General features: G+C 41.2%; 1 protein-coding gene across 11 annotated transcripts in view; it reads left to right on the top strand.

Annotated features, from left to right (window-relative positions):
- Positions 1-12,500, top strand: part of myo16 (myosin XVI) — a 131,655-nt gene that overhangs the window by 85,549 nt on the left and 33,606 nt on the right. For all 11 annotated transcript variants that reach the window (XR_008572398.1, XM_054786541.1, XM_054786542.1 and 8 more), the window contains 6 exons: positions 1,181-1,333; positions 2,112-2,312; positions 3,406-3,481; positions 6,286-6,476; positions 10,188-10,268; positions 12,103-12,308. Coding sequence is in view for 10 of the 11 variants with exons in the window: in XM_054786541.1 (XP_054642516.1) it covers positions 1,181-1,333; positions 2,112-2,312; positions 3,406-3,481; positions 6,286-6,476; positions 10,188-10,268; positions 12,103-12,308 (908 nt within the window). In the remaining variant the exon portion in view is untranslated. The remainder of the gene's footprint in view (positions 1-1,180; positions 1,334-2,111; positions 2,313-3,405; positions 3,482-6,285; positions 6,477-10,187; positions 10,269-12,102; positions 12,309-12,500) is intronic.

A 12,500-nucleotide genomic window follows, 5' to 3' on the forward strand; every position in this document is an offset into this window, starting at 1 on the left:
TAGAAGTATTTTCTGTATGAATCCAGTCGTTTTTAACATTTTCTTAAGTAAAAATCACTGAATTTGCACATTTCCTTATCAAATGCAGGGCATAAACCTAAGATGAGGCCACCGTGAGCGTGGCTTCTCGGCTTAGTGCGTAAGCCCCGCCTACCATTTGAGTGCACACTGAGTTGGCTCATGGCGCCTGCCAGTTTGTTTGTCAGCATGTCGCCAGTCACATAATGTTGCAGACACAGTTTTTCTTTTTTTTTTTTACTTTATTGAAATACACAAACAGCAGTGCCGGCTATATTGCTGAATGAATGAATGAATGAATGAATGAACTTGGCTGCCAAGATGGAGGATTATATACCCAAGGTCACCAGGAGGTTGCGCTTCGAAATTCAGGGCTTCACTCTATCATGTTTTTTGGAACTATATATTAATTAAGAAATCATCTCTGTTTTTTTGCTAATATATGGATACCTTATTGATGGCCTTTATTAGTAACACACATGCAGCATATTTAAGCAAACTTTTTTGCCTACATGAAGCATTTACAAGTGTAAAAATGGCTAAATGAAGTAAAATACAAAAGTAATGTATTCAAAACAGTCATTGAATGTAGACCGGCCGATTCCATTATGGATGGTCACTCTTATTGTAATCGTTGATTCGAATTCAGAGGAGAAGGTCAACGTCAAGCTAGCGGGACGGCTTGGAGGGGTAAGGGGGAGCTAGCTTGCATTTGAATGGGTGTCTCTTCGTTGGAGGTCCTGGATCGTAAGCCCCATGAAAAGAAGGGATCTGCTGTAACACTCTTGTCTTCAGCAAGATTTGGGACACTCAAAAGTGCAAATCTGACCATTTTTTCTATTAAGTGCGTTAGAATTTGAGACTCTTGCAAGTGTCCTGTGTTGGTCCGCTTCTTGTCATTTCTTTCTTGTGACAAGAAAAATGACTGTTGTAGTTTCCTCTCTAGAACACAAGCAAAGACGCTTGTCGTGGTGCTTCCTGTGCTGGGAGTCATTGGTGTAAGCGGACACAAAGTCTACGTAGCAGATGCAAAGAATGAGGAGCCCCTGTTCCAGTCCTAGTCACCGCACCCCCCATGCTCTTGGAAAGCTAGTGTTTGTGTACGCGTGTTGACGCATTGAGTCTGTGAAGTTCTTAAGTGTATATTGTGTACGTTCTCCAGCTGTGTGTCAACATGACCAACGAGCGGCTGAGACGCTACGTCTCCGAGGTGCTATTCCAGCAGGAGCAGGCAGAGTGTCTGCAGGAAGGCGTCGCCATGGAGACCCCGCCGTCCCCCAGCAACCAGCCAGCTGCTCTGGACTTCTTTCTCCAGGTACTCTACTGTAAATGACTGGTTTTTACCGGCCCAGGCCAGTTTGCTGATGTGACACTGTCGGCCACCTGGCGCTTTGGGAAGGGGAAACGAGAGTGTTGGGCAAAATGTCAACATTTCCCAGTCTGAGGCGTCTGTGTGAAAGGGGCACTTGCACAAGCACTTGAGTGAAGTTACGATAATAAGACAAGACAAGATTTGGCTTGATGTTAAATGTACTTTCATAGTCCCCAAAAGTCATAAGTTTGAGTTCAACCAAACCTTTTGAGGCAAATAATCATCGCGAGACTTTGACAAATCTCCTTACACTTCAGCTCTCTGGCTTCAGATTTTTTTTTGGTTTGCTTTCTCTTTGGTGTTTTTGTGGTTTTTGTGACGCCACCGCTGCTGCGTGCCAGAAATGTCAGTGTGACGATAACCACAGATCAGGAAATGTTGCTTATTACAAGAAGTACTATTGCTAAGTACAATATGAGCAATAGCATTAATTAAAAATCACAAGTACCTTTACTTTGCTGTTGGAGAAATTGTTGTTTTAAATTTAGAACAACTCTGAAGTCAACCAGAGTCACAGAGCAGGTGTTTGACCTTGTAGGTTCCACTGTATGAGCGTTACATTAAGAAGTGAGCTGTGCTGTGAGCTGTCATCTTTGCACTTGGTGTACGGCTGTAAGACCACGCCGTTACCTCCGTTACCTTGTGGTACCTTGGGGATGCAACAGAATGGCTTGAAAACAAAAAACACTTGGAACAAAAAGAACAATGGCTGTGTCTCCAGAAACCCCAGGGACTGCTGAGTGTGCTGGATGAGGAGAGCCAGAGTCTGCGACCGACAGAGCAGAACCTGTACAAGAGGCTGTCCGCCCAGCTCGATTCTAACCCCGCTCACGGCCTCGCCTTCAGCACCAAGGATGGCAACGGAAACCCCCCACCCAAGGATCAAGGCCCTACCTTTACTGTCCTCCACTACACTGGACAGGTGAGACAAATGTACTGTACAGCATGTATGGCAGATAAAACACAAAAATATTATTTCCACTAAGAAAACCCTACAGTATTGTTCTTTTTGCTTCTTTTAATGAAGACAGTTCATTAAAAGGCTGCCTCATCTGTCTGGGACACCACCTTCACTAATGTTAGCTGTGGATGCTTCACAATCTCCGCTTTCTTGCTTCCCCTTCCTCTCGGATAAAATCCAAAATGACAAATACCACGCACGCTAGCTAACGTGTGTAGCTTACCTCTTTGCTATGCCTTAGCTGTGGCCACTCTAAAATGATACACCACAGTCTCTGCTCTGCTGCCGCGCTCTGCTTTTTAAAATCCACAATGACAAATATCACACTCGCTACTGTGCTTCTGCTCCAAATGCTGCAGTCCTGTACTCCACAGTCTCCACTTTGCCTTCTTGCGACCCTCAGTCTCCTGTGGGAGAAACGTTGTCTCCTTTGTCAAGTAAATACAAGGGAACCTTGTTTGGCAGCATGTGTTTGTTTACTGTAACACTCGTTTGAAGTGATGGATATTTGTGTCTAATATATTCTGTCCAATTGCAATAATGTGATGATTTAATGATAATAAAAACAGCTTTGGTGTGGTTTATAAACAACAAAAGAATGAATTATATAATTACATGATATGAATTGCATGTATGATATATTTCATTTTAGACAACTTACTAAAGGTAGCATACGGTGCTTTTGTGCTGCTTTTATGTAGTTTTATGCATAAAGAGGGTGAAAAAAACTCTGAAAGCAAGTTTTTTTGGTGTGAGAGTCCCATTAACCCAGTGAGTCTTTATATGGACATAATGAAGAGGCTGCACCTCTTAAAAACATAATGTGTTCCATTTGTTAGAAGCATTCTAAAGGAAGTGAATAGGAGCGGCAGTTTAATCACATTTCAATGTATTTTTTTGTCAAAATGTCACATCCATCCAGTGGGAAAATTCTTTATTGAATGTATTTTGAAATTGAGAGAGAACAGGACACAGTGTTGTGTCGTAATTATCTAACAATGTCAGACAAAGCAAAAGATAATAGTAATTCCGTGTGTTGTTTTGTATTTTCCAGATTGCTTATGACCTGAGTGGATCGCTTCTAAAAAACAAGGACTCCCTTCCTCAGAACATCTTGTTTACCATGAAGTGTGAGTACTCAGTGAGCAGCATATGAGCACATTGTTGCGTCAGCGCATACTTGATCACAAAGATCCACTCATGTCTAAACCAACAGTGCTCCAAAACACTCTCTGTCTGAGTGCGTGTGCTTGTGTGTGTGAGTGTGCGTCGGTTGTTATCACGGCGTACGCCGCAGACAGCAGCGTCTGTGTGCGTACATTGCCGACGGAAGTGCCAGATGTGAGGTGTCGCGGCTCCGAGGACACAGACCGGTCGTTGTGCGACTGCCAGGCTGGCTACGCTGTCCAGCAGCCTAATTACTTCAATTTCCATGATGTCGCTAATCTTCTAAAGGCTCAGGTCTTCATTCACACTTGGCTCTTGTCCCCCACGGACCTCAGTCCTCACCAAACAGGAGCGGTTGCCTTCAAATCACTAACACACCGCGTTAACACGATGCAGAGTTTGCGGTCATCAATACATATTTAGTTTATGTCTACAAGTGATTATTAGGGCCACATTGAAAATGAAAAATAGTAAAGTTACGTGGATATTAACTCATTCAATCCCAGCCATTTTTCAAAATTTAACCGGCCATTTTAGACGATTTTGACTGATTTTTCAAGGCACACAGGATATTGTGTTCTACTGTACGGCTATATGAACACGGAACCTACCAAAAGAAAGATTAGACTCTCGTCTTTCATCAGAAAAAAACATTTGTTTCTACCTTTTTTCCATTCTTTAGTGATCAGCAGTAGAACATAGGTAAGTTTCAGGAAAATATTAGTTCCCAACAAAAAAAGGGAGAAAAACAGCCTTTTGTGAAAAGATACATTTCAAGCATAACTTTCACTTGGACACAATTTTTTTGCTTTTTTGACCGCTCAAATAACGAAACAACTACACCACAACATAAACAACACAAAAAGGGTTTGTTTTACATCAAAGTAACAACTAATTCACAAATATAACACCATGAACTATTTACAGTTTTCAGGTTTGGAACTAAACTGTGTGTGCACGCGTGTGCATGCGTTAAAATTTCCCTACGATGCGTAAACTTCTGCACGCTACACACCTCCACGCTCTCTCACTTCCTCCTTGCTGTCGAGCGCATGAATACATGCAAAAGATTCATGCCAAGCGCTTATCAAATGCACTTCTGCCACCTTGTGGCCGTTTTTATGGCTTAAAAGAAAAAAGTGGCCTCTTTTATTGTGCACTTGCATCATCACCTCTTTTTGCCTTTCGCGCAAAAAAAACGTAAAAGACGTATAAATACGTCCTTGGGAGGTTTAAAAAATGCATAAATATGTCAATGGCATGAATGAGTTAATCATGTCATATCTAAGGATCTATCGGACGATTACATGAAAAAATGTTTGTTTCTTAGTCAGACAACAATGTTTCCAACAAGTTTTTGTACATCATCTAGGGCTAATGTGTTTCCGGGTATTATTCAGGTAGACGAATGCGTTTCTGTGTATTTGTCAGTCGGACTAAGGTGTTTTTGTGGATCTCTCAGTCAGACTACGCTGCTTCCAGTATTTTCCAGTCAGACTGCATCTTTCAATTTGACTTCCAGTCATCTTAAGTTGTTTTTCTGCATTTATCAGTCGGACTGACGTGTTTTTGGGGATCTCTCAGTCAGACTACAGTACTTCCGGTATTTTTCAGTCAGACTGTATCTTTCAGTTTGACTTCCAGTCATCTTAAAATGTTTTTGTTTATCTTTCAGTCAGCCAGATACGTTTTTGTGTATCTTCCTGTCGGACAAAGGTGTTTCCGGGTATTTTTCAGTTGGACTCAGTTGTTTCTGTAATTTTCCGTCAGACTTCCAGGCATCTTGAAGTGTTTTCATGCGTCTTCTGGTCAGACTAACGTATTTTTGTGCATTTTCCAGTCGGAGTAAGGTGTTTCGGGCTTTTTTCCAGTCACACTAAGGCATTCACATGTGTCTGTCAGTATGACTAAGGTGTTAACGGGTGTTTTTCAGTTGGACTGAGCTGTTCCCGTATCTTTCAATCGGACTGTATCTTATCATCTTAAGGTGTTTTTGTATCTCTTTCAGTCAGACTAACACGTTTTTGTGCATCTTCCAGTCGGACAAAGGTGTTTTCAGTCGGGCTCAGCTCTTTCCGTATTTTTCAGTCAGACTTCCAATCATCTTAAGGTGTTTTCATGTGTCTGCCAGTTTTTGAACATTTTCCAATAGGTGTCAGGTGTTTCCAGCTATTTTTCAGTCAAACTACGGCATTTACGTGTATCTGTCAGTGGTACTAAGGTGTTTCTGTAGACGTTTCAGTCAGATGAAGGTGTTTCCGGGTATTTTTCAGTTGGACTCAGCTGTTTTTGTATCTTTCAGTCAAACTTACTGTCGTCTTAAGGTCTTTTTGTTTCTCTTTCAGTCAGACTAACACGTTAGTGTGTATCTAGCAGTCGGATAACGGTGTTTCAGAGTATATTTTAGTCAGACTCGACTGTTTCCATGTCTTTTTCAGTCAGACCAACATGTTTTTTTGCATCTTCCAGTCGGGGTAAGCTGTTTCAGGATATTTTTCAATCAGACTATGGCGTTTACGTGTCCCTTCCAGTTGAACTAAAATGTTCCTGTGTACCTGTGAGTTGGACTAAGGTATTTTCCAGTTGAACTAACCCAATATTTACATTTTCCTATTGCATTTAAACGTTTAAACGTTTTCTGACCCAGTCGATGTGCCCCCTAATTGTTAACATGAGGTCCTCCCTTCCTCTAAGTCCTCTTTACTCAAGATTCTTCACCCATCCTCCGCTTTATTTCTACCTGTTTTCTTTCCTGTTTGCCTTGCAGCGAGCGACAGTGTGATACTGCAGCAGCTCTTCCGGTCCAAGCTAACCCAGACTGGTTGTCTGGTACAATCAGCTCAAGGCCGGGTTGGGCTGAGGGGGTCCAAAACTGCTCTGCTTCTGCACGGGACACCACCAGCTGGCGCTATCAACATTGCTCCCCAACCACACCGAGGGTACCATGAAGTGAGCAAGGTATAGTAGAGTGGTCACATGCCGTGGGTGGGTGAGTCCATCCGGGTGGGATCCCACAAAAAATATCCTACAATCACGACAGATTACACGGCCTGTTCAGTTTGTTGATCTCTGAGTTGATGAGTTGAAGGCGTTACGTAACATAACCAGTCATAAGCTTGTCATTACGATTCGGCGGACGGCCGCGACGCCAATCAATGGAAACACAGGGATCATATTTTTAGACAAAAAACACAGCGATCTCGTTTCAACAACTTCCCTCCACAGGCTATTTATAAACCTCTGGGCATTGGATTTGTGTGTACTGACAAAGAAACCTGACAACCATGTGTGCAAAACACACGGTCATGAATAGACGAAAAATACCCCATTGCATTTGATCACAACAAAATCATCTTTCATTTAACTAATCAACTGGCACATTTAGTTGGTTTCCCGAAAGACACTTCCTGCTTGTGTAACCGACAGTACTTCTATAACACAAGTTCTCCCAATGTTATCATTTTATTCTCATATTACAATTTTGTTCTCATAATGTTACAACATTTACTTGTGTTGTTATATCGTAGCTTTTTATCCCCGCAACATTACCACTTTTTCTCATAATATTCAGACATTAAGAAAGTATATTACTATTTTTTGCTCTTGTAACGTTACATTTTCTTGTACATTTTCTAAAAATAAGTACATAAATAATACAGCTTTATTCATGTAACGTTTACGACTTTTTCTTGCAATACTTGGACCTTATTTCAATAAGACAGTCGTCCCTCGCCACTTTGCGGTTTGAATTATCACGTTTTTTCAAAATAAATTAATAAATTACTGTTTTGTGGTTTAATACGGCCTAAATTAAGCATTTTCAAGCATGAACATGGCTAAATGAACAAAAATACAAATTTAAGGCATTCAGAAAACACACTCAAAGATGTGATATGCAGTATTCTACAGTAATGCTGCTGCAGCAACACATCTATTGTATAGTTCTGAGCTGCTGTTTAGAGTGTGGGCACTGACCTTCTGCACACTAGGTTAGAGCTTTTAGGAAATAAGTCAGTTGAAGAAGAGAGCTAGGAAGTGTTGGTCTGTTCATGCCTGTTAGACATAGTGCCCTGTGACTATTTCAAATAAGAAGGCCTGACGTGGTGTCACTCAGCTGCCATTACATTACATTGATGAGGCAGTAGCCAGCACAGGAAGTATGTTGACCAGAAAAGAACAAGGAACTCTCCCAATGCTAACTTGTTAGTATATATTTAGCTTTATTCATGTCTAATATGTCTAATTTTCTCTTATTATATCTACTACATTGGGTAATGCGAGTGTAAAGGTGACTATAGGGCTGTTATTTAATTTCGAGAAGGCTCTCATAATGTTAAAAACAGTATTTAGAAGGTCATAAACAAGTTTTCTGTGCTTTAACTATAGTCCATTCATAAATAAGGAATCCTACTTGGCAGAATTCAATTCTCTCAGTCGTGTTTGGAACCAATTAACCGTGATAAACGAGGGTTTTTGTACCATTACCACTTTTTTCTTGTAATACTGTGACTTTTTTCCCCTCCATAACATTAAGCTTTTACTCTGACGTTATTCTAATAACTTTATAACTTTTTCTTTCTCTCGAAATATTGTGTTACACTGCAATAGCCTAACTTTTTTTCTCCCAAAAATTGACATTTTTTTCAGAATTTCTTTCCGTATAATATAACTTTTTTGTAGTGTTCAACTTGTTTGATGTTGAACAGTGCAGTCAGACCGGGCTCTGTTTGTAATTCATTAGTAGCTTTCTAGAACACAAGTTCACATGAAGACTGTTCTTCATATGCAGTCTTGCAGGGGTAACACCAGGTAATGTGCAGCTGGGTACATAAAACACACACACAATAAATGCCATGTGGCGAGTCTGGCTACAAAAGCATGTGAAAGTCGTTACCATTGCTATTTGATGGACACAAGGTTTTGTAACGTGGACGGTGAGGTTGGGACATTGGATTAGTGTGTTTAAGGGTTTCGTATTTCTCAGTGTTCCCCTTAGCATTCCAGGATTTTTTAGCTAATGCGAATAAAAAGTCATACCCATAGTAAATGTAAAGCTGCCATTGAACCATTTGGAGTCAAGGCTGTTTTTTGGGCTCTTTTGAACGCCAACAACCTGAATTTAGAGTCAGAATTTGTCAGCGTGCTACTGAGGAATAGGATGAATACACTGAAAACAAGGGTTAAAGTGAAAGTGAGATAATATAAGGTCTTTTTTTTAGCTATTATGGGAAATTGATTGAAACCGCCAATGTAGTAATAGTAATAGTAAATAATCTGTTCCAGAGTCAAACTAAAACCTTGATTTATATTATGGTGAAGTTTTGAGGCATATTTTTCCAGAACATTTTGGGTGAACTCCAAGTAGTGTCGCTTTTGCGGTTGGGGTTTCACAACCTGACAACCTAAGAGATTTCCTGGCTGGTCCACCAATGTTCTAGACCACTGAAAGTAAATGATGCGGCGTTACCACGGTGACAGCAGTGTTGCCATTGTTGTACCATCTTGCCAGTAGGGGTGTCGAGATCACACGAGATTAAAACGTGACAAAATTTCTCGCTCAGAAAAAGCAGTCTTGCAATAATAAATAAATAAATCACACGATAAATGAAAATGAGCTCGATCATTTTGCCGGCCTCCATATATTGCCACGTGCATGTGTGTCTGTTTTCATCGTCTCTTGCCTCCAAACAGGCAGGAAGAGAGTTCACTCTGTGCATTGGACCTAGAAACTTCATAGAACAACAGCGTTCCTTAAAACAAGGGCCTTCGAACGGAGTGAGACCTCTTGTCAGTCATACAGTTGCTTTGGGCTGGGAGCATACACAGACAGAGTACAGCAAGTAAACCTCGTGGGGAGCAATGCAAGGTAACGTAGTAGAAATTACAAGGGACAAAGATGATTGCAAAGCAAAACGCCACAGCCCCGCGTGGGAAGATTCCATCTTCTAACCGAATGAGCAAGGTGAGCCCATCAATACGGATGTACTGACGGACACCCGACTCAGTCTTCTGGGGAAAACTGAGTCGGGTAGATATATATTTTCTTGGGGACACATTGAGATGCAGAGCTGTCGTCCGAACAGTCAACACTCACTGAGATCGAACAACGCAAAATGGTGTGCATTCACAGAAAGTTTGAATTTGCTACATTGCAAAATAAATGCTGCTCTTTAATACAGTTGAATAGCCAGCGCTTCAAGAAATGCTCCAAACGTTTGACATACAGTGCTGAACTGCCGGTGAGAAAATACATGCCATAAACGCCAATTCCACAACTTTACAGAGTGAAAGATGACATATTAAAGGAAATATTGCACGATTATGGTAAATTATTATCATGGTGTTATATTTGCTCTCACAGAATGTTGACAATAATATCGTTTAGCGTCAATTTGTGGGACAATAAACACTTGAAAATGCACCTGCATTGTTTTGTGACTTGGTTAAATAAGAAAATGTGTTTGTCCGTTCATATTTTTTCATTGTACTTTTCGTAAAATTAATGTTAAAATCTCGTCTCGTCTCGTTCTTGTGGACCCAATCTCGTTTGGACACCCCCTACATTCCAGTGTACAATCTAAATGATGATGAAGCTGTTCTCACATGCTTGCTTTAAACTGTTCCGGACGAGCTAATACTTATTTGTCTTTATCTTGTTCTTATTGTCAGATGTTAAAGAAGAAAGGCTCCGGCTCCTTCATCCAGCGACTAGAACGATGCGGGCCCATCACAGTGGCAGCCCAGCTGAGGGTAACGGATGTTCCTCACCATGTCACTCATGCATCTCTTGGTTCTAACTGGGTTTTCTTCTACAGCTGGTATATTCATTTGATTCATCTTCTATGCAGCTTGTCGTCATTAGGGTCACGGGAGTATGCTGGGGCCTATCCCAGCTAACTTCGGGTGAGAGGCGGAGTACACACTGGACTAGTTGCCAGCCAATTGCAGGGCAGAGCCCTTAAGACATATGATGCACTGTGACTTGCTAACTATATAACCACAATAGTATGAGTGTGATGCAAGTCTGCAGAATGCGCCTCAAAGAAGGAGGGCCTGTGCTTTGAATGAGGCCAGTGTGTTGTACAATCACAGTGCCTTGTGAGCGCGTGGTTCTCCGGGGAGGGTGGGGGAGAGAGGGGCTGGAGAGAGTAGGTTAGGTGGAAGAATCAGGCTGTGCCACGCTTGAAGCCGTCCTCATGAATGAATGAACAATGGACAACAAGCGCTCTGTGGCGTCAGCAGTCTTCCTGCCAATGCTAACAGTGACGATGACGCTCAATGTTTTGGAGGGGGTTATTGTAATGTATGCGGAGCGCGAGGTTGACGTTTGGAGGAGGCGAAGCATGGGTTTGTTTTCATGGCGTGTGTGGGACCACAAGGCACACACCACAACGAGAATACAGTAATGCAGCTGTCAGTATCGTCGTTGTTTTACACGAAAAAATCCTGTCATTTTACAAGAAAAATTTGACATCTGCGTGATGAATGCCAATGATAATTTACAATAATATCATTATTTTACATTTGTTAAAATTACAACCTTTTTCTTATAACATGATATACAGTATATCTCCATTTCTCAACATTACAACTTTTTCCATAATATTACAACTTTGCTCTTGTAAGATATATTTTTCTTGATTTTTTTTTTTATCTCGTATTACAACTTTCGTACATGTAATGTTAACATATTATCATCATACTAGGACTGTTTTCTCCTGTAATATTAGGACTTTTTTCTCGTATCATTGCATCTTCCTGCGTACATAATAGTATTGTAACTGTTTGCGACTTTTTCTCATAATATAACAACATTTTTCCTTGCAACATTCCCGCTTTGGCTCATAATATTACAACTTTTTCTCATCATATTACGACTCTTTCCTTGCACTGTTGACTCCTAGTATTATGTCTTTTAACATTATTAGAGCCTTCTGGACATAAAATAACACCTCTATGGCCACTTTTACACTTGTATTGCCCAATATAGTAGACATGATAACAGAATATAAAACATAAATTAGTTAGACATAAGTTAGACATGTTAGACATAAATAAGACGTAACATAGACTCACACGGTAGCCTCGGGAGACTTGCTTGTTTTTTTCTGGACAGCGTACTTCCTGCGGTGGCTATTGTCTCATCAATGCAACATTACTGACACCTAGTGACCAGTGTAGAATGCTACTTACCACGTCTTTGAATGCATCTTCTGAATGTCTAATATTTTTATTTCTGTTCATTTAGCCATTTTTATGCTTGAAAATGCTTGCTTTAGGCCAAGAATGTGTCAAATTTGCTCATCCTAGCATATTTGTTGACTAATTACAGCCTGTAGCCAAGTACGAAACAGCAATACTATATTCATTTATTTATTTTGAAAACCCTTGATACAGTGAAGCTGCAATATTCAAAGCGCAAAATGGCGAGGGATGACTGTATTGTGCAAAACAAAGAATGTTCGTGAGGAAAGTGACCACTTGTAACATATTATCGTTCATTCATCAGAGCACATTCCTGTCTTGTTGTCACCATAGAAGCACAGTCGATGCCACCTTTTGACTGGTCTTTTACTCTGCACAGAACTCGCTGTCGGAAGTGATCGGTAAGCTGCAGGCTTCCACGGCCCACTTTGTGGAGTGCGTGCGTCCCAACGCCAGCGGTCAGCCCGATGCCTTCGACAGCTCCCATGTGTCCGCCCAGCTGCGGCACGTCGGAGTGCTTGACATGGTGCGCACCATCCGTTATGGATATCCCGTACGCCTGTCCTTTCCTGGCTTCATCAGCAGGTCAGTGTTCGTGTGTGTGTGGGTGTGTGGGTGTGTGGCATAACACTTCAGTATGATGAACCTTCTTGCTGTGAGGCATCAGGACTTCCCACTCATCCACTGTACTAAGATTTGCTTAAAATCATACCCAAAATAAGTCAGTAACTTTGTGCGGTTATTTGAGTCCTGTTTTGCTGCACAGATTTAGCCCAT

Source organism: Dunckerocampus dactyliophorus, chromosome 9, assembly GCF_027744805.1.
Source record: "Dunckerocampus dactyliophorus isolate RoL2022-P2 chromosome 9, RoL_Ddac_1.1, whole genome shotgun sequence".
Classification (NCBI taxonomy): domain Eukaryota; kingdom Metazoa; phylum Chordata; class Actinopteri; order Syngnathiformes; family Syngnathidae; genus Dunckerocampus; species Dunckerocampus dactyliophorus.